A 26,637-nucleotide genomic window follows, 5' to 3' on the forward strand; every position below is an offset into this window, starting at 1 on the left:
CATTTTCCAGTTCATTAGAAGTTGTTGTTTAACATCTGTAACCTCCTCCTTGGCCTCTACTCTAGTATTCGAACGTTTTCAGGACAATGACCTATAGCAAAAACCTTGATGTGTCTTCTCTTCCCAGCAGTTCACCGACTCTGCCATCTTTTAAACCACACACTTTTCCTATCACCAGCACCCACCAGCATCCAGGCAGCCCTTGTCTCTCCACAGGGAGCTCGCTCACTCACTTTCTAGTAAGCCCTGGCACCTACAGCCCAAGTGAGGGCTGCAAAGCAAAAAGGGGATGCCATTCACCCAACCCAACCTTCCCAAGGCCTCCAACTGTTTTTAGGAGAACTACTAGAATTTGTGGTTAACCTGACCTGCCTGCCAATTACCTCCCAGCTTCCGTTTACCCCATACTTGCACTTCCTCCTCAGCCTCCTAGTCACACTGGCCAGCTTGCTTTCTTCTAGTTCCCAGGAAGTCCCCGCTTGCTTGGCTCATCCTCGGACTTTTACACACACTGCTTCCCCTCCCTAAGACCTTCCTCCGCTCCCCATTCCTATTTCACTCCTCCTGGAATCTTGGACATGCCACCTCCTCTCCCTCCACCCACCAGAGTCCACTGGATACTCAGGTTGTACTCTTTGCTCCCCATCTCCTCCTCCTAGCATGGCCCCACTTTGACACGTATTGAATCTATGGGTATTTGATTGTCCTTCGTCCCCCCAGCTCCACAGAGACAGATCTGTTCATCCTCACTCATGAGAGCATGCCCATTCTGCCTGCAGCAGGCACTCAAGTGTCTGAGTGAATGGCAGGGCCAGCGATTTTTCACCTCCTCTTTCAAACATTAAGTCGAAGAAATGTGCCCACTGTAATCAAAACAAATCTGTCCACCCTCACCCAGCAGGGATTTTCCTTCTTGTGGGGAGAGGGAGGGAAGTGGCCTGTACATACAGAATGAAGGTATCACAGAAATAGAGATGCTTCTATAAATGTTAGACGGCTAGCTTAAATAAGTTTTCAACTATTTAGATGTTACAATAGAGATATAAAAAACAATAAATTCCCATTTAAATGCCCCTCTGAGGCCAATGATATGACCCTGAATGGCTGATGGACATTTATCAGAGAAAAGGTATAAAAATAGTTCAAAGTGTTCTCTCCACCATGGATACCAACCCCCAGAGCGCCTTTGAACTTTGAGGAGCTAAGTATACTGTCACAATCTGACAGACACCTAGCATAGATAAATCACATTCATGATTCGGCAGAAATGTATTTTTACATAGGGGTTCTATGTATAATACATATGATATTCATGTACCTCATTCTAAGCGAAGAACATAATTTCACTATTTACTTTTATGTACTTTTGGTCATAACTAGATTTGATGACAAACCCTAAATCTTCTTTTCAGGACAATATGCAAGGACCTAATGACTCATGCTGTTCATAGAGTATCGGTATCGATAGCGCTTTGGGCGCACCACAGACCCTCCGATCTGCCACTGAAGCCACCATATGCTAGTAGGTAAATGCTCCTTTTTGAAAGTGCGTGAGGGCACAACCATCACAGTCACCAGGGGATAGTATTCCAGAAGCTCTGGCTACTGCTTACAGAGTGAGAACTGTGTGGCAGGCCTGCTGCTCCCTCCACCCTCGCCTGCGGCAGACACGGCCACGCTGCTGGTCTGTCATCACAGTATCCTGGTCTTTCCCACTGAGCCCCACTGAGTGTGCTCACCACGGTGCAGCCACCACAGCTGACAGAAGCTGGCATGCAACTGTGCCTGCAGCTCTACTGTTACAGAGTCTATCAAGTGCAGTGTATAAAAGATAAACTGTCTGTAACGTATGGGGATTATAGGGTGGAAAGCCTGGGTTATGACTTGCTCTTTTCATTACCTGTATCTCTGAGAGATCTGCTGGGGCATGTTAATATAGGAACTAACCTGGGAAATGAAGTTATGGTGCAAAGAGCCTGATTTTCTTCTAATACAGAAGTGGCCTCCTTCCGGCGTTTTCGCATGTTGGCCTCAACTGTGTTGAACTCGGACATCGTTCCTCCGTAGGGCTGTCCTGGTGTCCCTTCAATCATGTAACTCCCATACTCTGGTCTCCAAAGGGTAGGATGGCTATGGGGGAGAAATAATTTAGTTCCATCTTATTCTTCTGCTATAGTCTGCTCAATTTTTAAGTTTTTAAAGTTGCTTTAAAAGTGTAGAAACCATTAGGTATAAATGAAGCCAGGAACTCCTTCATAGTTCTCACTGATTATTACTTTTCCATAGCTATTCAACTACATAAGGGTCAACAAGTATTGGGTCCAAAATGTTTTTTTTCTTTTGAGACAGAGTCTCACTCTGTCACCCAGGCTGGAGTGTAATGGCACGATCTCGGCTCACTGCAACCTCTGCCTCCCACGTCCAAGTGATTCTTGTGCCTCAGTCTCCTGTGTAGCTGGGATCACAGGCATGCACTACCACACCCGGCTGATTTTTGTATTTTTAGTAGAGACGGGGTTTTGCCATGTTGGCCAGGCTGGTCTCGAACTCCTGGCCTTAAGTGATCCGCCTGCCTTGGCCTCCCAAAGTGCTGGGATTACAGGCGTGAGCCACCGTGTCTGACCCAAAATCTTTATAAATAACTGAAAATGCACATAGAGCATTCACTGTCCAGGACAAACTAACCTATTCTGCAGAGAAGGCGATGAATCCATAAGGGTTCTTTCAATTCAGTGCTGCCCTCCAAACTCAAATGCAGCTTCCCCAAAACGAATGAGTGGAAAATGAACAGAGGAGGATATACTCCCCTTCCCTTCCCGTCTCTCTCCTTAAATACAGGAATATTTTTAAAACGTGCCAGGTCAGGCACGGTGGCTCATGCTTGTAATTCCAGCACTTTGGGAGGCTGAGGCAGGCGGATCACAAGGTCAGGAGATGGAGACCATCCTGGCTAACATGGCGAAACCCCATCTCAACTAAAAATATAAAAATTAGCTGGGCATGATAGTGGGCACCTGTAGTCCCAGCTACTCAGGAGGCTGAGGCAGGAGAATGGCGTGAACCCAGGAGGCAGAGCTTGCAGTGAGCTGAGATCGCGCCACTGCACTCCAGCCTGGGCGACAGAGCGAGACTCCATCTCAAAAAACAAACAAACAAGAAAAACATCATGCTAGCCAACAAAACCCATCTGCAAGTTATATCTTGCACCATGGTTTGTGATCCCAGTTATACGCTTCCGCAATACATTTTTTCCCAAAAATATTTTAATAAAAAACAGGCTTTATATTTAGTTTACTGTACAAAGTGCTTCATATATTAATGTACTTAATTCCAACACCTTAGGTAGGTAGTGCTATTATCTTTACAGATGAGAGAACTGAGACACAGAACAGTTAAGTAACTTGCCCAAGGTTATTCAGCTATTGAGTAAAGGAACCATGATTTGAAACTCTGTCAACCTGAAACCAGAGCCTATACTCTTAACTGTTATGCTACCCTGACTCCAATAACTGAGAAAAAACTCCACATTCTAGTAGTTTTAGCAGTTTCAGAAACACTAAATCAGCATATGAGAGCTTACTTTGGGTTTGTCCTTTCCCCTTTCTCTTGTAGAGTTTCAAGAACTTTCTCCCCAGACAGGACCAATCGGACTTTTTTATTTTCATGATCAAAAGATACCAACATGTATTCCACCTATTGAAAATAAAGGTGAGAAAAATTAACATTCTTCCAGACTTGTTTTCAGGGTGACCTCCAGAAGAAAAAGGCAAGGAAACGTGAAGTCTGTAAAGGATCCACAGTAACTCCAGTCAGTCACATCTGCTTACAGTACAGCACAAAATAAGTGTTCATATGCATAATATGGAAACCTGTAGAAAGGATCAGTCAGTAGTGCCACTTCCACCCCTTCCTTCCTCTGTCCTACTTAATATCCTATAGAAAGGTCGATACCCATTTTGACAAGCTGTACATCAAAAAAGATGTATTTTGGAGCAAAGATTCTGGAAACTGCTGTTGTAAAAAAGAAGCTGCATTTTAAAATTTATTTCCTCAGTTGGCTTATTATAAGTTTAAGAAAGAGGTTATCTGGACATTGCAGTCAAGGTAGCTTATGCTTACTTATTGGCAGAGTAATAAGTAAGGTAGATTACACTTTCATAATCCTACTACCAGTCCCACCTTTGGAGAGTTAAACCATAACCATGAATATACTGTGTGAAGAAGTTATTTTAGGGGTTTCAACAATTTAATTTTGGTTTATCTCAAGTAATTTAAGACAAATTCTCCACTCTGAAACCATATACAATTTACAATGCAGGGTGCACTAGTGCACTTATTAACAATACCTGGTGGAATTCTAATAAAAATAAAGACTTAAACACCAAAGTCAGACTTCTGGGCAGAATACAACTAGAACCTACTTTTGTTTTTCCTGAAATTGCATGCTTTCAATCATGATAGTTGGCGTGAACAGTGAAGATTATGAATCACTATGTGTGATTGAAACAAAACATCCACTATCCATACGTAAGTGAAAAGATACGGAATTATCCAGGCAAACCCTTGAATGTACCCTTTGCACATGGCACCAAGACAGTTACTACAGAGGTAGGAAACTGACTCCTCACAAGGCAAACTAGGCCACGGTGTATTTGGTTTGGCCTACAATAGCAGTTTAGGAAAAAAAAAAAAAAAAAAGGGCAGGCAACAGTATATCCACTATTTCCCAGACATTTCACATGTAAATCTAGTTTCTCAGTCTTAAAACAATACCCAGAAGCTCAGCACGAAGCCTGTGACTGTGCAGCTGCGCTGTCTGCTTCTCAGGGGTGCACACTGTCTACAGTTTATTCCCTTATTTATGTGTATTTCCCTGGTCTTAGAAGGCATTTGGGTCATTCACCCTCATCACAGAAACATTACGGGCCAAGTAATATGATTATAACGGGGAAAAAAATGTTAGTAACTATAGGAGATAACCTAGCAGATTTAAACAACAACAAAATAAACTTTCAATCAACTTGTATTAGCTCTCATCAGAATCTTTTTGCTCAAGAAATGGAAAAGGCTGCTTGATTTGGGTACGTGAACCAGAAACACGAGATCTCCACCTGCACAATCACTCAGTGTCAGCTGACGAAAAAACTAGGCTGCAGAATCTGGAACTGTTCGCAACAACAATTACAGGTTGCAAGACACCATCTATAGATCTCTGACTCCAGAACAGCTAAAACCTGATGGAACAGGAAACTTGGTTAAGTCTCAGAATGGGTATGTGAAAAGATACAAGTTAATCTTTAAATGAGTATAATGAGAAAGGATATGCTTTCATATATGAATCCTAATCTTCAAACCCAGCATGCAAAAGTAGGCATGATCACCCATTTCACAGGTGGGCAAAGGGGCTCAGAGAGGTAAGCTACACAAGGCCACAAGTGTCAGGCAGGGATTTGAAGCCAGCCCCGTCTGGCCTCAAGGCCCAGCACACCTTGCTGCTAGGACTGCAGGAGGTGCCAATCTTGGTAAGTGAAGATAAGCTTTTTATAAAATTGTTAGTTAACCTATATGAAGCAGGGAAAAGTGATACTGCTGGATGAAACTATCTCAAATTGATTATGCTTTTATTTTATGGAAGGGGTCCTAACATTGTATCATGGAAGCTGAGCTGTAACAATAGTTACAGTCACAGATTTAAACAGATGAATTGGCCCATCCCTCAGGCCGGGGACGGAACTCACTTATTCTATGCAGCATTCCTAACTCCCAGCCAGGAGGAAATGTTCCTTTGTCAGTACTTCCTCTATCACTCACTTAGACCCCAACTGATCTGCCTGGCATCTGCTACTGGAATTAAGTTATTTGCTTAACTAGATAACATGCTTCCTAAAGAAAGTCTAAGAGATACTTCCTTGCTTACTGAGTGCATCATTTATTTTTTACCAAATGAGCAAAAACTTGTAGCAATGATATAAACTAAGTTGCAATAACTTCTGTTAGTTTCCTAACTTTGAAAAAAATTGAAATCCTTAGTTTTCAAATTCATTCTTAGCCCACAAGTTTCAAACATGGGTAGGACAAAAGAACAAAAAGTTCAAGCTCATTTTGAGTTTTAAACATCAGCCAAATGGATGACATTTAAAATGTTAACAAACCAAACTCTCCTCAATTAAAGTATAATCACTTCATGATCTCATTAAGCAAATGAAACAGAAAAACATCAGAATATTTACCAAATGACAAAGAAAACCAAATTTACTTTTCAATAGAATATAATCAGTTGGAAGCCTCAAGAATTTCCTGAAGGTTTTTCAAACTAAAAGTTAATGCCTTCTGAAGTGCTCCTTCTCTGCAGTCATCTTGATCTTCCTGCACTAGTCCTCAAAGAGGTTCTCCAACCTTTTAGCTTTTTGTTAAACAACCCCGCCACCTCAACACATTTGTGTTTATTTCTGATTAGAGCCTGTCTGTATGAGCATTCTGAATCGTAACCACATCTTTAAAAGCCAAACTAGAGCTGAAATGGGGTTTAACGCAATAACCTAGATGACTGGTGATAATAAAATGTGACACATTAAGACAACGCTTTTCCAATATAAAACATCTAAAGCCCCAATACATTATTTTATGATTGCTGGATTGTATCCCCATCCTAAACTTCGTTTTTGAATCCAAAGGATAAGAGGAACAATATACAAAAGAATATCTTAAAACAGATGCCTTTCTGTATCACAACACTGATTCCAAGGATAAAATTGTACCGGCTTTCTAACTTTGAATAGCATTTAGGCTATAAACCCAGAATTGCAGCAACATCTAATATATTTACGTACTTTACACACATATACAACTCCAAAAGCATATAAACCCAAAGAGTATCATAAATGGGTTGCAGAGCAACAATTCAAACTTGTGTAATTAACATATCATCTTGGAAGTAGGGGAAAAAATGCCCACTGAGCTCTATTCTCTGCAATACGCAGGTTACAACGTCCTGAAGGTGACTTTGAGATACTGTTTTTTAGCACCCATCAGTTATCCTTTTAACTGAGGGAGGAGACCCAATAAAAATATCTGACCACTTTGCAAGACATTCAGATTTTAAACGTGCACTATTTTTACAAATGAAAATTAAAATCTCTTAGATTTCTATTGCTAAAAGGCTAAACTTTATCCTACTAGAATAAAAGCCACTACTCTCAGCTGTCATATCAAAGACAAAGACACATATAAAAGACCAGAATAAAAGCCACTAATACACTACTATCTCTGAGCTGTTGAACCAAGGACAAAGACACATACAAAAGCCTAGTATGTACTTTGCTTTATGTGTGAAATAGTGTTGCTAGGAACACTCCGGACACAATAATCCAAGTCATTTAATGCAGGTTTAAACAAGGGTGAGGTACTTTTATGTTAATCTGAAATTAGGCCAATAAAAAGAAATAATTTTAACGGAAGCGATGTAAGTACTCAGTACAATGCTGAATATACAGCAGACAGTGAAAATACCTGTGACAAGTTTAAGATAAGAGTAAATACAAGCTTTTAGGATTTAAGTCTTTAAACGGCATTTACCACTGGTATAAAAATTTTCTTTTCTTTCTTTTAAAAACATGTTGATATTGCACCTTAAGGGTAAGAGTTTCAGGGAGCTTAGAATTTAAGGAACAGTGGGCCTGGTGCAGTGGCTCACGCCTGTAATCCCAGCACTTTGGGAGGCCAAGGTGGGCACATGACAAGGTCAGGAGATCGAGACCATCTTGGCTAACACGGTGAAACCCCATCTCTACTAAAAATACAAAAAATTAGCCGGGCGTTGTGGAGGCGCCTGTGCGAGATCGCGCCACTGCACTCCAGCCTGGGTGACAGAACGAGACACCGTCTCAAAAAAAAAAAAAAAAAAAAAAAAAAGAATTTGAGGAATGGCTAGGTATTTTATGAAATACTAATTTCTTAATATCTACTCCTAGAGGTAAAAACAGTGCTTAATTAGGAAACAATACAGAGTTCTATAATACTCAGAGCAGTTATAGGCAGTTCCCCCTTTAGGGAGAAAGTTCCTTTGTCAGTTTCTGTGTAAATGAGACAAAGGAATTTCCCCTCTCAAACTATTTAACTCATCATATGCTTGACCTCTTAAGAGAAGAAACCTACACCAAGTTCTTCAGAGACTACGAGCTGTGAGGTCCTACATTCCTCCCAGAGGGAGAATGAGGACTTTCCCCTCCTTACACCCTGGGAAGGATCTGTATTCAGGTGGTCAGGCCAAGAGGGCAAGACAGTGAAGGGCTCCCCAGGACCTAGTCCAGGTACAGTATGTGTGCAGGGCGGGGTTTTCAGTCCCCCTACCGACATCTGGGGTTCAGGGCCAGCTCTTCCATTCCACACTGCTGGCTCTCTTGCACTGGCCCAAGCAATAGTTTTGATCCTTTTGCTAGAACCACCTGTTGCTTCTCAGAGACTTAGTCTTCTCCTTACACTAACTCCTAAAACAAGCCTGCAACCATTTTCAGGACTAAGGCTCTAGTTAGAGTTGATGACTCATCAGTGCCAGAAAAACACCGTCTTGCTGGACACACTCTCTGCCCTCCAACCCCCAGCACTAACCCCTTTGTCCTTTCATCCATTCAACAAAGCCCTTTGCTAAGCAGGTGCTGGGAATACTGTGAAGAGCCAGGCAGATGTGGCTTCTGTTCTCAGGCTTACACTGGCTGGACTGACAGCCAATAACACGCTATTGCTGAATTATCTGAACGAGCACTCGAAATGACCAAAGAGAGCTGTGCATATGTAACAGCAGAGTCTAAGCCAGTCTAGAAGATCAGAAGGCTTCCCAGAGGAAGTGCCATTTAAATTTGAGTTGATTCCTGACATGGGGACTGGCTAGGCAAAGGTGAGGGTCTAGGGATTCTTCAACATAAAATTCAACCTCCCATCAGGATCCTGTCCCCCAGGGGAGCTGCACCACGGACTGCAGCACAATCACCCTCTCGCCTGTCAAAGATGCAGATCACTGCATCCACCCCGCAGAGATCATGCCAAGTAGTCACCCTCTAGGTTATAAACTGTTTTAAAGTTAGGGGCTATGCCTTCTGTCCAGAAGACTGTTTCATAGCAAAATGGTAATGACAAATATTTTTTAAAAGAACTCTCAACCATCAAGTTGGATGGCATTCATTTCCCAAACTTGGAGCACCCAAAGAGGTGTTAGCCATAGTGATATTACTTAATTTTTAAACACCCACAGTAACATAGGACAACCTGAATGACAAGGCTAAAAGAGGAGCTGTGTTTTAAAAAGTAGAAAATTGAATATGAGATTCTAACACAGATGTAATAAAATTACATGTGGCTCAGATTTTTAAAGATGGACTCCCATGTTCGATATGTCTAATGATGACATCGCAAATATGAAAACCACTGTTTCACAAGGTAATCTCCAAGCACTTTTAGGGGACCAGTAAGTACAAAGTAGAAACTGTGTGTGCTTTTGTGTACATGACACTATACATACATAACATCACACACACAACTATATTTTAAACTGATGACTGTAGATACTGTAATAATTAAATTGTTCTATGTTCCAAAAAGAAAATGTTTCAGCAGTCTTGTCTAAAGCTGTATCAAATTCTTCTAACATTTCATATATTTTGAGAAAATAGGTTTTTTTCCTCCTACTTTGAAATGCCTATTCATACTAAAGAATTTCGCATGATACTATGAAAGGTTTACACTTTTAGAAATTAAAATAAATGTGGCCTCTCCCTGATCTAGTTTTCTGTAGCACAGAGCAGGCTGCTTTTTATTTATAACACATTAATCTCAATTTTAATACTGCATAAAAATCAATTAATTTCCTATAGGATTAGGTGGAGTAACTTTCTCAACATTGTCTCGGCCCAAACAGAGAAAATATTCTTAACATGCCTAGATTAGTGATACGAGACCCAACAGAAAAATTTCAAGACTTTAATAAAATACAGAAAGACAATGAGAGTTGCAGGGTAAACTGGGATGACTCTCAAACAGGGAAAATGTCACTTGTCACCAAAGGAACGCAAAACATTGTGTTGTCCATTATGCTACTCACTTAGCACATGTGGCTGTATGCATTTAAAATTAGTTAGCAAAAAAATCAGTTTCCTATTCCCTAATGGTTAGTACAGAGTAGAACATTTCTCTTATTGCAGAGGTTGTACTAGGCAGCACTGGACCAAAACCCAAGAGAAACCACAATCCTGAAATTAATTTTACCTGGACACACTAATTCATTCTTGTTGGCACAAAGGAAATCCTTGAATGTAGATCTGCTCTTTCATGCTCCACAGATGCATGAGACATTTTCTGGGCCTCTGAATTTACACTGGCTGATTTTTTTTTTAAAACATCATGCTACCACAATTCAGGCATATGTTAGTTTTAATTTTCTGACAATTATAAAGACCATTAAGGCATTCCTACTTTATTTCTGAACCATACCTAGCAAAACCTAACCAGTCTTCTTACACAAATTAACCTCAGAAAAGATAGCACATCAAGTTGCCAATGGGGATGTCTGCTTATGGCCACCAGCATAACCCAGGTACTCTGTAATTTAGGAACCTAAACCAGAACACATTTTCTCTTAAAGAAACAACATTGTAAGTATGAATAGTTCTTATTTACCTCCAAACATCTGTACTTTAGTACAATAGCTTCTGGGTTCTAAGGACAAGTGAATTCCTTGGCTTTTTCCTAAGAACGTATTCCCCTGCTAGAGTCCTAGTCACCATGTGGTTGACAAGAAACAGTATCCTGGTCCCCAGACAGAAGCTGCTTTGGATCAACTGCCCTGCAGTAGCCAGAGCTGGGGCACCATAGCGGTTGAGGATCATGGGCAATTTCTGCAGGGGCTCGCTCTAGGTGCAGGAGAGTTTAGGGCTTTAGCATGTGGGCGGGACTATTGCTAGAGAGAATACATCCCCCCAGTGGGTGGTGCCCAGCTCAGGGTCTGATGTACTTCCTGGGCTGAGCAAGCAAGAACGCACACATGATTTCCTTCTAAGGCATGTTATAAGCTAGGCTGTCCTAAATTCACAGACTGCCTATGAGAAATTCAGGATTTTAGTTCCTAGGAACTGGTGCTAGACTAACCAACCCAACGAAGAGAGAGAAAAAAGAGAGCTTTCTAAAGAGACTAAGTGAGAGTCAATGCTACATGGAGGAATTCTAACTCCAATGTGACTGCTAGTGCTCAGTGGGGGTCACCTATGCCTCCAGTGACAGGATGACAGGGCTTCAAGACCTCCAAGTTTAACGCCATTCCACCATCATACGAATCTGAGTGCAGACATTCTGTCATAACCACATCTCATAAAGGCAGCGTCCAGTTCCCATTCAGGAATCGTCCCTGGGTGTTACAGTAGATCCCATCAACAGGGTCATTCTAACCTGTGGGATCTGGAAGATTTAGGTTTTTGTGAATTCAGTCTCCTTCCCTGCCGTATTTGAAATTCATGCTAAAGGATGAAAATCTCAGATAAGTTAAAGCTCCTGACTTGGGGTTCTGATTCTGGCCTGCTACCTGCTGCCCTGGGAAGAGGTTGACACAAGCTGCATAACTATCAAATGAGGTCAGCCTGATTTTCACAGAAAGGGCTGGTCTTGTATCTGCCTTTTCACAAGGCTCGCTGGCCAGCAGATTAGCTGGGAAGGCTGCAGTCACATTACTAAACTTGTTAGCATTTGTCCTGCAGACCGAGAACTTTGCCAAGCACAGTCAATGGTATCGTTTGGAAAGAGTGTTGGCATTTCACTAGAAGAGAATTACCGGCTATGGGGTACCAAAAAATGCTTAAGCCTGGATCTGTGGCTGATGACATATTCATATTTTCATTAAAAAAAAAAAAAAGCCTACTTCCTGCATTACCACCACCCCTTTCTCTGTTCTTCCTTCTCTTCCTCGCCACTCTCAATCTCATCTCTGTCTGGAGCCTATTAAAACTGTCACAGAGCTCTTTTCCTCCTGCCAATTTAGGCGATAATAGGTGGGGGAGCAGCCAAGAGGGCAGGCTTTGGAGTCAATCCGTTTGAATCTTGGTAACTTCTCGATGCTTCAGTTTTTGCAGAATGGAGGTAATACTTGCCTCACAGGGCTACTGGGGAGGATTACATAAAATAATGCATGTAAAGTGCTAAAACAGTATTAAGTACACCGTACCACTTAAGGGTTAGTGGTTACTATTTTCTAGCTCCAGGGCAGCGATACACTGATGGACACAGAATAGTGTCTTGTGCTTTTCAAACGTTGGTTACAGCTCCTTTGTGGGCCATGATGAGTCGTGATCAACATAACAAAAAATAATTTTTAATAGGGTAGAATAGAAATATCAGAATATGTCACTCATGGGAAGGGAACTGCTGTTTTGTGGAAATGTTTCACAGAGCACTTGTTTTAGTCGAAGGTGAAAGCTACTAGCATGGAATACTGTCTAACCCTACAGTCAGGAAGACCATGGCCCTTCAGCAAGCAGGTCAAGTCACTCTCCTTAAAACTTTTCAATGGCTCACACTCAGTAGAAACTTCAACATCCCTCCTAAAGAGCATTACGACCAATCTTCTCAGCCTCCAAACCCCACACCATGTTGCAGCTACACTGGCCTTTTCTGTCTCCACAACAATTACTTCAAGGCCTTTGAAACACTTTTGTTCCCTCTGCCTGGAAGATTTTACCTCAGTACTTCAAAGAGCTGGCTCTTGTGTGCTTCAAGTCAAGTGCCACTCCTTCAGAGAGACCTTTGCTGAACCCCCAGCACGGTACTCCTTCCCCTTTCCACTCTCAAGGGGTGCTACCCACCCTGGTGCCTCCTAAACTTGTACAAGGTATTTATCCTGCGCAGAGCAGCCTCAATTTTCCCTAATGATAGCCACTCAGAATGTGTTGTAGTCTTTGGCTTTTAAACCATCTGAAAATAAGAGAAAACCCAATGTCCGAAGTTCCAGTTCTAAACTACTGTTTTTGAAATTAAAGTCTTCCAGAAACTCTTAGTATAAGACCATCCGTTTTTCTTTTACTCATCAAACACAGAACATTCATTTTATTACCCAAAACTTACCCCTTTAGAGCATATGTTTTCTTTAAAAAGTTTACATATACAGGAGTGGAAATCTTTCTAAAATTGACTACATCCCCTTCTGCTATCAACAGGAAGATACTAAACATACTTTCACTTTTTATTAGGACTTCGGATGTTTTTGGCAATTTCACTTCTTTAACTGCAGCTATAACAGAGCAGGGCTCTTGGGGGCACATCAGGAAGGCCACATCTGGACCTGTTTTGGGCAGCTGCTCTCCCGACTGGTCCCTCTCATTTCTGCCTCAATTTCTTGCAGTACATCCTGAGCTGAGAAACTAGATGACCAAGTTTACAGGAACTATGTATAAAGTGATCTGCATACAGGTGTCAAATATGCTTCCAGGAATAAAGTTTTTGTTTACTTCCCAGTTCTTGCTCTATTTGAGTAGTGGAGCCAACAGATGGTAACCCCTAGACACAACTTAACACACTGACAGGCCAGGGTTATACTCTGCTTAGCTCAGGCAGGATTGCTGAAAAGTCTGCTAGAAAACAGCAGCTTCTATGACCTTTTCTATCTCTGTGAAGCTCTGGGCCCCTGCCAGCAGTTAATCTGAATAGAGCAGACTTACAGCCCAGATTTTTACTAGTTTCCTGGAAAAGCGTCATGAAGTCGCTCACCTTAGAGTCTGAATTCTGCTAAGTCACCATCCACTTCAAAAAGGAGTTAACTGAATCCAAAGGCCTAAAAACAGAATCTCAGTAGAGGGGGACAAAGACGACAGGGGGTCTGTAAGAGCATTTATGTAACTAGGAACATCTGTTTTGCGGGCTCTTTTGTAGTATTATTGTGGAAATAAGTTCAACTACTAAACTCTAACCATAAAACAGACACGAAAATCTAATACAGTAAGTTCCTTAGAGATCATCCATCAGAGCAGAACCTTAGCCATAGAAACCCAGTCGCTCAGGTCTCTATGGTATGTCGCTCAGGACATACCAACCCAGATAACCAAACTTTCCAAGTGCCAATAAAGGTGTATCAAAAATGAACTCTTTTGGCTATAAGTCTGAGGCTCATTACATCCCTCTTTGTCTTTTCAAACCATGTCTGAGAAACATAACCATTAAGTGGAGATTAAGTCGTCCCTCGTTCCATTTCACTACACACCAGTGATAACTAAGCCACAGAGATACTACCAGAGTGACCCAAATTCATATGCTGTCCCAGTGCAAGCCTGTCTCCTTCTAAAAATTATAATCGAGATTTCAAGGATCATATGAAATGTAAAAACATGCATGGGGGTTTCGTGGCATTTATTTTGGTCTCACACCAACTTCTGCTATTCTCCCAAATCCTTAATATGTTCAGATATGGTGTTGCCAGATGCCCCCAGTACCTGCCCAAATGGCAAATCCAGAGGCTTCTTGTCCTTCCCCGCCTCTTGAAAGCCTGCCATCATTCTGCCTACACACAGCAACACTTCTAACTCCCATACCGAATTTCTACAAAAGTATTATCTGCGGCTCTATAATTAAGATTACTTTTTCAGTTAACGGTAAAGTATGTAATATCAAAGAAAATGCTAAAACCTGAAAGGTTGCAGGGGAATGAATTCTATCACTTCTGGTAGAATGTACCGATTTTCATAAGTTACAGAGTATTAAGTGTTAAGGTATTCTGAAACAATTAAAAATTGTTAAAAAATACAACTAAAAGAATGTATATATATAAAAAACATGCAATTCAAAACACGAAATGATAGTTTTTTAATTAGTCTTACAGATGAGGAAATTGTGGTCCAAAGAATTTAAGTTCTGTTTTCTTCTTTTCTTTTTTTTTTTTTTTTGAGACGGAGTTTCACTCTTGTCACCCAGGCTGGAGTGCAATGGTGCGATCTCAGCTCACTGCAACCTCTGCCTCCTGGGTTCAAGCGATTCTCCTGCCCCAGCCTCCATGGTAGCTGGGATTACAGGCGTGTGCCACCATTCCTGGCTAATTTTGTATTTTCAGTAGAGATGGGGTTTCACCATGTTGGTCAGGTTGGTCTCAAACTCCTGACCTCAACTGATCCACCTTCCTTGGCCTCCCAAAGTGCTGGGATTACAGGTATCAACCACCGTGCCCAGTCTTAAGCTCTGTTTTCTAAGCTCACACAACCTGGGATGACCCCAGGTCTTAAGACTCTGATCTTCAGACTAAAGCCCATTCATAAAATGTATGTCAACTTTCAAAATAATTGTGCTTTAACCAAATATCCAGTCACAGGATGATAACAGAGATACTAAATGATGAAAACTATAGCTTCAGAGCAAAAAAATCCTGACCTTTTACACACTTGGCTAAATCTTGATGATGGCAGGTATCTTATAAATCACAATGATAGCCAGCTTTGCACAAAGTTTACAGACAAAGGAGAACAAAGCTAGAAGGATAGAAAAGCGGGAAACAATTCCACTTCTAATCAAGATGGAGTAACAGGGGCTAAATTTACCCCCCTACCTGAAAAATCAAACAACAACAACAAAAATAAATAAAGAGAGAGGAAGAGAAAATATACGAAAGAATACTTTTCAAGGCACTGCATATCAGATAAGAAAGGATCCCTGAGATATAGGGGAAAATCAGTGGGCTCTAAAATTTCCCCCACTTACTGCCTGGGGAGAGGTTCCAGGTCATGGGCAGGAAGGTAAAGTAGAGCCCAGTGGACTCCCTGGGTGGAAGAGATGGAGGTGAAGGTCTGGGGAAATCATTTACAATAGAACTGAAACATAAGAAACATTCAGGGATAACAAAAAAGACGTGAAGGACCTATACTGAAAAACTACAAAACACTGCTGGGAGAAATTAAAGATGTCAGTAGAGTGGAGAGATATTCATATACTCAAAGACTCAATATTGTTAAGATGTCAGTTCTCCCCAGACTGAGCTATAGATTCAATGCAATCCCAATAAAAAACCCCAGTAGGGTTTTTGTTTGTTTTTAAGTAGAAATTGCCAATCTGGTTCTAGAATTCACGTGGAAATTTGGAAAATCAAAATATCCAGAAGAGTCAAACCAGTTGAAAAAGAATAAAGCTAGAGGGCTAACACTACATGATCTCATGCCGTATTATAAAGACACAGCAATCAAAAGAGTATGCCATTAGTCAGGTGCAGTGGCACATGCCTCTAAGTCCCACCTATTTGTGAGGCTGAGGCAGAGGTTTGTTTGAGCCCAAGAGTTCTAGGACAGCCTAGGCAGCACAGCAAAACCTCATCTCTAAAAATATAAATAAGGCCAGGCACAGTGGCTTACGACTGTAATCCCAGCACTTTGGAAGGCCAAGGCAGGCGGATTGCCTGAGCTCAGGAGTTCGAGACCAGCCTTGCCAACATGGTGAAACCTCACCTCTACTAAAAACACAAAATTAGCCAGGCGTGGTGGCGCATGCCTGTAATCCCAGCTACTTGGGAGGCTGAGGCAGGAGAATCACTTGAACCTGGAAGGTGGAGGTTGCAGTGAGCTGAGATCATGCCACTGCACTACAGCCTGGGCCACAGAGTGAGACTCTGTCTCAAAAAAAAAAAAACAATAAAAAAAGAGAATGAAAACAGACTGAGAGGAAATATTTGCAAAGTTTGCAAAGCATGTGTCTGATAAGACTTACATCGAAAATACAGAGAACGTTCAAAACTCAATAGTTTTAAAACAGACAAATGATTTTAACACACTTCACAAAAAAAGATACACACGTGACAAATCGGCACATGAAAAAATACTCAACATCACTGATCTTCAGGAAGATGCAAATTAAAAATATAGTAACGTACCACCACACTCCTATTAGAATAGCTAAAATTAAAGAGATTGCGCATACCAGTGTTAACAAGAGTGTGGATGAACTGAACTGGCATACTCGCTAGTGAGAATGCAAAACGGTACAACCACCCTGGAAAAGTCTGGTATTACAGTTTCCTTAAAAAGTTAACACACACCACTCCAAGGGTAATAAGATGAAGAAAAGCATTAGTCCAAACATACAAACTTGTATGTTAATGTTCATATAATTTTTTTATAATAGTGAAAAACTGAATGCAACACAAATGGTGAATGTATCAACAAACTGGTATATCCATGGGATGAAATATTACTCAGCAATGAAAAGGAATGAATTACTGACGCATGTAACATGGATGGATCTCAAAATATTTATGTAGAACCAAAGAAGCCAGACCAAAAGAGTATATGCTGTATGATTTCCTAGATATATGAAACTAGATATCAAATGCAAACTATGATTTCCTGGATATGAAAATCTAGAAAATGCAAACTACAGTAACAGAAAGCAAATCAGTTGCATGGGATGGAGAGAGGAAGAAATTACCAAAGGGGCATGATGACATTTTTGGAGATAATGAATATACTTATTATCAGAGGTGATTTTATGATGTATACATATGTCAAAACTTACCAAATTGTACATTTTAAATATGTGCAGTTAACTTTATAACTCAATAAAGCTGTTTAAATGTTTTTTTTTGAAACACCTGATTATATCATGAAATGTAGAAACAGAGTACTAATTAGCAAGCTCATTAGGATATGGTCCTTCCAATAATACCAGCAACATCAGTAATGCTTCATATACAGTTTTCTAACTTTAATAATATATTCACAAGCCTTGACAGTATATAAAAATGCTCAGAAACATAAATAGTGATGTTAGAGGCTCAGTTAATATTGTGACATCTTTTCTGAACATGCAGAGTCTTACTGAATGTTACTCAGGTTTATGCTTCAAAATGAAACTACACACAGTACCAATCAATGAGTATATCTGCTAATACCATACTTCTAAGACAGTAGGGTCTTAACATGCAGGAATTCAACAGTGATATGGTAAGTCATAGTAACTGGTAAGTCTTAAAGGATTTTTCTGTAGGAGATATGTGTAGAAGACTAATATACTTTTTTTCCATTCTACTTTTCTCATGTTTTTAAAGTACAACATAACCTCTACTTATCGAGAACTAGACAAAGACCTCTATAAACTGGCTAAACCTATTCACTGCATTTACAACACCAAACTGCACAATAACCTTCATATACTATCCAATGGTATTTCTCACCTTTCCTCCTGTGTTACACTGTTCTTTTGGCAATAATGCCTTCCTTTCTCTCCTTCATCTAATTAATGACCACACATTCTTTAAGGCAGTTTCTCAAAGGTGGTGTCTGAAGAAAAACCAGAATCAACTGAAGTGCTCTCCCTCTCTCTCTCTAGCATACACACATGCACACATGTGCAAAGGGCACAAGGGAACTTCTGGGGGGTGGGTAGGGGTTAATGGACAATAAATGCTGTTGAATCAACGTCCAGTGACAGCTAAAAAAGATAGATGCGACAACTTTGCTTTTTGTGCTACAGAATACGCTATGACCTACAGAAGAAACCTAAATCTTTGTCATGCCTCTTAAGAAATAATTAATTTGTGCTCTATATCTTATTTTAAGAAGCCTAGCCTGTGTGAATGCATTTTTGAAGCGCAACTTAGAAATGCGATCAAAATCGCTTGAACCCGGGAGGCTGAGGCTGCAGTACACTGTGATGGTGTCACTGCACTCCAGCCTGGGTGACAGAGCAAGACGCTGTCTCGAAAAAAAAAATTAAATAAATAAATACGATTTTAAAAAAAGGAAATAAATATGATAAAAAATTATTGTTAATGGAATTTATCTGAATGAGCAAGTTTCAGTCAACTGTAAAAAACAAACAAAAAAATCCCTACATATGTGGAATGTTTCATTCCCCAATGACCACAGCTATTTAAATAAGATATACTAGATGTTTTAAATTTTCTAAGTAAATGGTTTAGGCTATTTATGAGTTTTTACTTAACAGGCTAGGCACCTGCAAACCATCTTGCTAATATTACCTCTTTTAATCTCAATAACCCTGTAAGGAAGGTAGTATTGTCCCCATTTAATAGATGACAGAACTGAAGTTGAGAGAGTAAGCAACTTGCCCAAAGCTATAGAGAACCTTCAATTTGACTCAAATAATTGTGCTTTTGTCCATTCTAGATTTATTGCTCAAGACTGTATTTTTAAACAGGATCATAAGCTTATTCATTCATAAGCTAGGCATTTTCTTTCTTTTTTTGTTTTAAAGAGCTGGGGTCCCACTCTGTCACCCAGGCTAGAGTGCCGTAGTGGCATGATCATAGCTCACTGCAGCCATGAACTCCTGGGCTCCAGCAATCCTTCCACCTCAGCCTCCCAAGTAGCTGGGATTACAGGCACAAGCCACCATGCCTGGCAAGCTATGCATTTTCTAAATAGTCACTTCAGCATTCTGAACCCAGCATAGGCAAACTGGAAGTTCAAACTCAATGGATGATCTATCAGCCCTTAATAAATCCCATTTCTGGCTGGGTGCGGTGGCTCACGCCTGTAATCCCAGCACTTTGGGAGGCCGAGACGGGCGGATCACAAGGTCAGGAGATCGAGACCATCCTGGCTAACACGGTGAAACCCCGTCTCTACTAAAAAATAGAAAAAACTAGCCGGGCGAGGTGGTGGGCGCCTGTAGTCCCAGCTACTCGGGAGGCTGAGGCAGGAGAATGGCGTGAACACGGGAGGCGGAGCTTGCAGTGAGCCAAGATCGCGCCACTGCACTCCAGCCTGGGCAACAGAGCGAGACTCCATCTCAAAATAAATAAATAAATAAATAAATAAATCCCATTTCTGTTTTATACATAAGAACATGCTCATAAAGATTAAAGATACATTGCATTTTCCTTTCAAAGTTCACATGGACTTTTCTGCTAACTAGAGGATAATTTACCTTTTTGCCTTCAAGAGCCACTGCACTGGGTTACAAACTTAGAAGAAGTGTAAGTTTTAAATGTTGTTTTCTGACCCTCTACAACCTATACAGTTTGAACTCTGCAAAAGGAAATTCAATGAAATTCATGACTGTAAATAACCCAAAACCCGGTAAAATGTTTAAGGACTGGACCTGGAGTCAGACAGATTTCAATTCTGATGATATGTCTGCCACTAAGTAGCTGAAAAGGTCTGGCGGGCAGCTAACATTGGAGTGATTAGCAAAAAATCAGGAGTCGTATTTATTACATTTACATCATAGATTTCCCAGATCTGTCTTTTAATGTGCCTAAGTTACAAACAAAACCCATATCTGAAAAGCTGCGTGTGAACTGTGCGGAAGTGCTTACTTGTTTGTATTATCGGCAGGCAACAGGGCACCCAGAAATATCCCCCTCACCTCGCCTCATCCTGGGGCAACATAGGTATCTTCCTGGAACCTAAGAGCTGGAATTTCTGTTTCCCACAGAAGCAACACAGTAAATGGTGGCTAGAGTTAGGACCTGTCATACTAAAGGTAAAACAGGCATCTGCAGGCTGATCTTGGAGCTTCTCACAGGAAAATACCTGACTTCCAAAAAGCCAGCATACACGCAGCTCCGTAAGGCAATCCACTTCAGCCTTGGACGAGAACACAAGCTGAACCCCAAATCCAAGGTTATTTCTGGTGTGAAGAGACAAATACTATCCTAGTAAGCAGAGGTGAGCATTTTTAAAGTGGCAGCCTCTCCTTCCAACCATACCTATGGTGAGTTTTCAGTTCATGTTTGTCTTTTTTGATCCACGTCCATGGCTCTGTAAGTGCAACAGTAAGCAATAAAAAGCAGCATTTTGATATGATCCCCATAAAGCCCAACATATCACATCCAAAACACCACTTTCTGTCCTGCGGGCCATTCTTCATCTCCACGTGGCACACCACCCACCACACCCACTTTTATCTACCACACACACTTTTATCTGCCCAGCCTGTTTCTCAGCTATTTCTCAAGGCTTCTGCACACAAACAAGCTCTCTTGTATCTGAGCCGCTAGGCTTCTGACCTGTCTTCAGACTTCTATTCAGAATGTGTACCAGTGAGTTCCTACTATGTGCAAAGATTAGTGCTAACCTGTTCTTTTTCACAAGGCTCACCTCATCAAATAAATCAATCTGAGACTGTGGCCTTCAAACTCTTCAACTGTGAACCATTGTAAGAAATAATTTACATGCAATCCAATGCACAAGCCTACCCTTCACACACCCCCTCAAAAGATAACTCAGAAGTTCTACGTAATATTCTTACTATGGTATGATAGATTAATATTCTTCACCCTGTCCCATTTAATATTTTAAAAAGTCCTGTTGGCAAAGAGATATTAGCACTCCAGTGTTCATCGAAGTTATTCACCATTGCCAAGATGTAGAGACAACTAAATGTTCACTGACAGAAGAATGAAGAAAATGTGGTACATACAAGCAAGGGAATATTATTCAGCCTAAAAAAAAAAAAAAGAAAATCCTGCAGTATGGGACAATTTAGATGAACCTTGAGGACATTATGTTAAGTGAAATACATCAGTCACAGAAGGACAAATACTGCTTGATTCTACTTATATGAAGTACTAAAACAGTCAAACTCACAAAGCAGAATTGTTCCCAGGAACTGGGTGGTGGGGAAAATTGAGGAACTGCTAATCTGTGAGCATGGTTTCAATTATGCAAGATAAACTAGTTCTAGAGATCTGTACAACACTGTCCCTGTAGTTAACAATACTGTATTTGTGCACTTAAAAATCTGTTAAAGAGGTAGATCTTGTGTTAAGTGTCTTGCCACACACACACACACACACACACACAAAGTCCTGGTTGGAATCTTCTAAATGTATGTCAACCCACTACTGAATCATGACCTGCAGTCTGAAAAATAATGCTCTATCTTACAAAAGGGTGATTAGATTACGTTGACATGATGATGATGCTAGAGGAATGGTTAGAGGCATCAGCAAATATTTAGGCATGATGAGACCCTCCCAACCTCAACCTGCAAAAAAAAAAAAAGTCACACCTTCTCTTTGCCCATAAGAGATGTAGAGAGGTGGCCAGGCACAGTGGCTCATGCCTGTAATCCCAGCACTTTGGGAGGCCGAGGCAGGTGGATCACCTGAGGCCAGGAGTTCAAGACCAGCCTGGCCAACATGGTGAAACCCCAATTCTACTAAAAATACAAAAATACAAAAATTAGCTGGGCGTGGTGTTGGGTGCCTGTAATCCCAGCTACTCAGGAGGCTGAGGCAAGAGAATCGCTTGAACCCTGGGAGGCGGACGTTGCAGTGAGCCAGATCACTACGGCCTGAGTGACAAGGGCAAGACTCCGTCTCAAAAAAAAAAGAAATGTAGAGAAGTACCACAATGGAGAATTAGTATCTGCATCCCAGATCAAGGGTAGGAGGGAGAACTAGCTGGGGGCAGACCAAGGTTTCACTGAAGTGTCATTGCAGGAGGAAAAAGTAGGGTGGGGATTCTTTTTAATCACCTGGGCAATCTTCACAATCTTAATTCTTTCCTTTGTGTCAGGCAACTATCAACACTTCAGGGCAGGAATGTTATTCTTCTCAAAAATTCTATACTCCACCCAGAGATATAACTGAAGCAAATTTAAAATAATAAAAAATGAGCAGCGGGTTATGTTTTTCATCGAAGATGACTTTCCTACCTCAGTTTCTGTTTACTCACCACTCCAAAAGACATTAATATGTTAGTGGGTTGGGGGGGAACAAAGGCAGATGTGGAAAACAAAATAGTCTAGAGAAATACAAAGGATAGATCATAAAACAGTAAAATGCTGGTAAAAGCAGCATTTCAAATGAGGTTTAAAAAAGTCAATTTATAACTTTGTATTTATAACAGAGTATTTGGAAGAAGAAATGTGAAGGTATAGTCTCAATAGTCACTAAAGAAAGTTTTCAGTGAACATCATTTACACATTTTAAGGTAAGAGCAGTGTTATCAAATCTTTTTTGGGGCTGGGGGGCTAAGGTCTCACTGTCACCCAGGCTAGAGTGCAGTTGAACAAGCACGGCTCACTGCAGCCTCAAACTCCCTGGGTTAAGCGATCCTTCCATCTCAGCCTCCCGAGTAGCTGGGGCCACAGGCACACGCCACTAATTTTTAAATTTTTTGTAGAGATAGGGTCTCGCTACATTGGCCAGGCTGGCCTTGAACTCCTGGACTCAAGCAATCCTCCTGCCTCGGCCTTCCAAAGTGTTGGGATTACAGGCCACCACACCCAGCCATTATTAGAGTCTTAACACAACATCAAAGTCTAATTCTCCACAGATCTGCTCAGTATAATTTCTTCAAGAAGTGTTATGACCTGGCTGAAATGCTGCGTCCAATTTTCTCTTCTTTATAGATGCATAATACAAGTTTGCATTATTGCCACTCTTTTCCAAGCCCCTTGATCTTTCGGAGTGGGAAGGAGGTAAACCTATTGCAAAGCTCTCCATGAAAGCCTGTTAAAAGTAGAGACACATATTTCAAGACTCTACTCTTCAGCTCTTCTCACTTCAACTTACCTAACAACTACAAAAGTCACTTAAAATAGGTGGTTCTAAATGCTCTTCCTGCCAACAGGACAGGCCCTTTTTAAAAGGGTAAGATTAAGGATTCCTGGAGGGTCTTGCAGGAATACACCAAATGGGACGAAGATGGATTAGGGGTGGTGGGGGGTGGGGTGTTGTCTCCGGAATGAGTTGCTGAGCTCCAACTGTGCTGCAAATTTCCTGTTGATGTACTTCTACCTGGGACAATGACTACCAAAGACATGAACTGCCTGTCTTTGTAGAGAGACCTAGTTAAATGTCAAAAGAAGCACAGGGCACACTGGCTCACGCCTGTAATCCCAGCACTTTGGGAGGCCGAGGCAGGTGGATTACCTGAGGTCAGGAGCTTGAGACCGCCCTGACCAACATGGTGAAACCCTGTCTCTACTAAAAATACAAAAATTAGTTGGGCCCGGTGGCAGGCACCTGTAATCCCAGCTACTCAGGAGGCTGAGGCAGGAGAATTGCTTGAACCCAGGAGGCACAGGTTGCAGTGAGCCGAGATCGCGCCATTGCGCTCCAGCCTGGGCACAGAGCAAGATTCCGTCTCAAAAAAAAAAAAAAAAAAAAGGAGCAGCACAAAAAAATGTCAAACTTTGAACTGCTCTAGAATGACTAGTTACCATACAGTGGAAACTTTAAATGGTAATTCACTCACTCATTCATGCCACAAGGACCTGATGCCAGGCACAAGGCTGGGACCTAGGAAAACAGAGGTGAACAAGCATTATGTCCCTGCCCTATTTCGTCTTACATTTTCCTGTGACACACAATACAAAAATGAATATACAAAATGGCAGATGCTGTAAAGAAACTATGAACTTTACAGTAAAACTGAAGAATCATCACCAAAACACATGCTGTGCTTTTTCTGTTCAAAGAAGTGACAAACCACTTTTTGTAGAAATGTGAATTACTAGTCATCATACTTTCCTAATTTAAAACAGCACAATTTCTTCAGCTGTAGGAGGCAGAATTATCTCCCAATCTTAGGAAAAAAAAAAAAACTCACTTTTTGAAAGGACATATTCTGCACTGGTGTAACAGCACCTCAGCACTTAGGCCAAGAGTGATAACAACACTGGCCAAAAGATAAACAGTTTACACAGGTGGCAAGCCAGCTAAGGCAAAAACTAAAAACAAGAAAAACAGAGATGGACTTCTCAAGAAGTCATTTAATGTGTACTGCATACACACGTAATTTTCAAAAACAGAAAGGGAAGGTACAAAAAGTTTTGGCAGATGACACTAAACCAACAGTTTTAACATTGCTGCATTCCAGATCATTCCAATAAACAATGGTTCAACATACTGAGAATCTAGAGACATTTCATCTCTAGGCAGAACACTGGTTTGTAAAGTTTAGATGCTGGACCTAGGCCATGGAAAGACACAAGCAAATCCTAATGCTGAAACTCTAAATGCTTTCCCACTTACAACTAAACAGGAAAGGGAAGTTTCCTCCCCCATGTAGGAAACTGAGCCGTAATTTACTGGTTTCAATTTATAGCTATCAAGTGTGTGTGTTGGAGGGGAGGGGAGATGAGAAGTTGGAGAGGTTTAAGAAAAAGACACCTGCATGAGGTTGAGCAGAAGTGGACATCCTGAAGACCTGATTTCTAAAAGCAGCAGGCCTACTAGGAAAACTTAAGTCTCTTTCATACTGACCGCAAAAGCGAATTTTGAGCCTCTAAGGTGGATCGTGGTAGTCGCCTGTCTGCAGAAACACTAGGTTGAAGACTCGCAGCACCTAATGTCACTTTTTCATGCTCACGCCCTCCCAGTGCCCAATCCGTGTTTATGGAATGAAGGGGAAAACCCAAAAGAATGAATGAACGAGAAAGGAGTCTAGTCAGGAGGATGGCCCTGGACGCCGACTAGGCGAAGGCAGGGACGATGCTCCCGGGGCCGGGAGGCGCTCGAGGACCCCCGGGCACAGTGGAGAACGCGGACTGCGATAGGGCCGGGGGCGTAGGGCCAGACAAAGGCAGCGCGGGCGGCCAGACAGGGGTGCCGGGCAAGGGCGGGGGCCGCGGGCGCTCACCTCATCGCCCCACTTGAGAACGTCCTTGTGCCGGTCCTTGACGGCGTGGTAGATGTGCAGGAACTGGAGGATCCCGTGCCGCCGCACGTGGTCGGCATGGCGCTTGGTTTCCTCCCAGCTCAGCGGCGAGCCCTGGGACAGCAGCCCCATGGCCGCCCCCTTCTCCTCCTCCTCGGGGCTGACGGCGGCCGCCCGCTCCCGGCGCGAGACGGACAGTCAGCCGCCCGCAGAAGGCAGCTGCCGCTCCACCCCGCGGGGGCGCCCTCGGGCCGCAGTCTGCGGAGGGAGGGTCCCGCCCGCTCCGGCTCCCCGGCGGCGGCCCCTGGCGCCCAGGTGACAGACCCTGGGTCCGACGCACCGCGCGGATGCGAAGGCAGAAGACCGAGAGCAGGCGGGACGGCTCTCGGCCCGGCGGCCTCGCCCTGGCCGGCTCCCCGCTGCTCCTTCTCCCGCTCCGATGCGGCGGCGTCTGCGGACCCCACGGCCGCGCTGCCGCGGCTGCTCCCGCTTCTCTTTGCCGGTCTGGTGCACTGGCTTCTTCCTACTTGTGACCAAAACCTGCGCCGCCGCCGAGCATGCCCAGTGTTTGCGTCCGCTAGCTCGCCGCTCCTGGGCGCGATCCGTCGCTCCGGATTTTATAGACTACGGGCGAAGGCGGGGACAGGAGGAGGTGCAGCGGCGGAGGCGTGGCCGGGGGGAGCCCGGTGGGAACTGCGGAGACTGAGGAGGGGTGTGCAAGGGTGGTTGGGGCGGAGTCGAGGGAAGCAGCTCGCGGGAAGGGGGCCTGCGGTCGGCCTCGCTTTAAGCAAACGCGACATGTCAAAATTCATTTTTTTTTTCCTAATCAAAAGAGACAAACTTGGGGTTGGGGAAGAAAGTTGATTGTTTGAATCAATGACTAACTCACCATATTATTTTTTAGTTGGTCAGGGCCTCACACTTAAATCAGTGAGAGCGGCAGAATGTGTTGAGAAAAGTATTAACATGGTAGTGAAGTGAAACAGTTCAACTCTAGGCTCCATCACTTACTGACTGTGAGACTTGGGACAAGTTCTTCCCATAGCTGCATACAATTATA

The 26,637-nt window shown here is 42.3% G+C and overlaps 1 protein-coding gene across 2 annotated transcripts in view; it reads right to left on the bottom strand.

The window, feature by feature from the left end:
* GCLC (glutamate-cysteine ligase catalytic subunit) overlaps positions 1-26,170 on the bottom strand; it is a 47,424-nt gene extending 21,254 nt beyond the window's left edge. Inside the window, exons 1-3 of one of the 2 annotated variants that reach the window (XM_007972227.3) lie at positions 25,560-26,170; positions 3,581-3,693; positions 1,948-2,130 (exon numbers count right to left, since the gene is read on the bottom strand). In XM_007972227.3, coding sequence (XP_007970418.1) covers positions 1,948-2,130; positions 3,581-3,693; positions 25,560-25,709 — 446 coding nt within the window. In that variant the 5' untranslated portion in view covers positions 25,710-26,170. The remainder of the gene's footprint in view (positions 1-1,947; positions 2,131-3,580; positions 3,694-25,559) is intronic. The other variant, XM_007972225.3, reaches the window with a different exon arrangement.
* Positions 26,171-26,637: the final 467 nt, after the last annotated feature.

This window comes from Chlorocebus sabaeus, chromosome 17, assembly GCF_047675955.1.
Source record: "Chlorocebus sabaeus isolate Y175 chromosome 17, mChlSab1.0.hap1, whole genome shotgun sequence".
Taxonomy (NCBI): domain Eukaryota; kingdom Metazoa; phylum Chordata; class Mammalia; order Primates; family Cercopithecidae; genus Chlorocebus; species Chlorocebus sabaeus.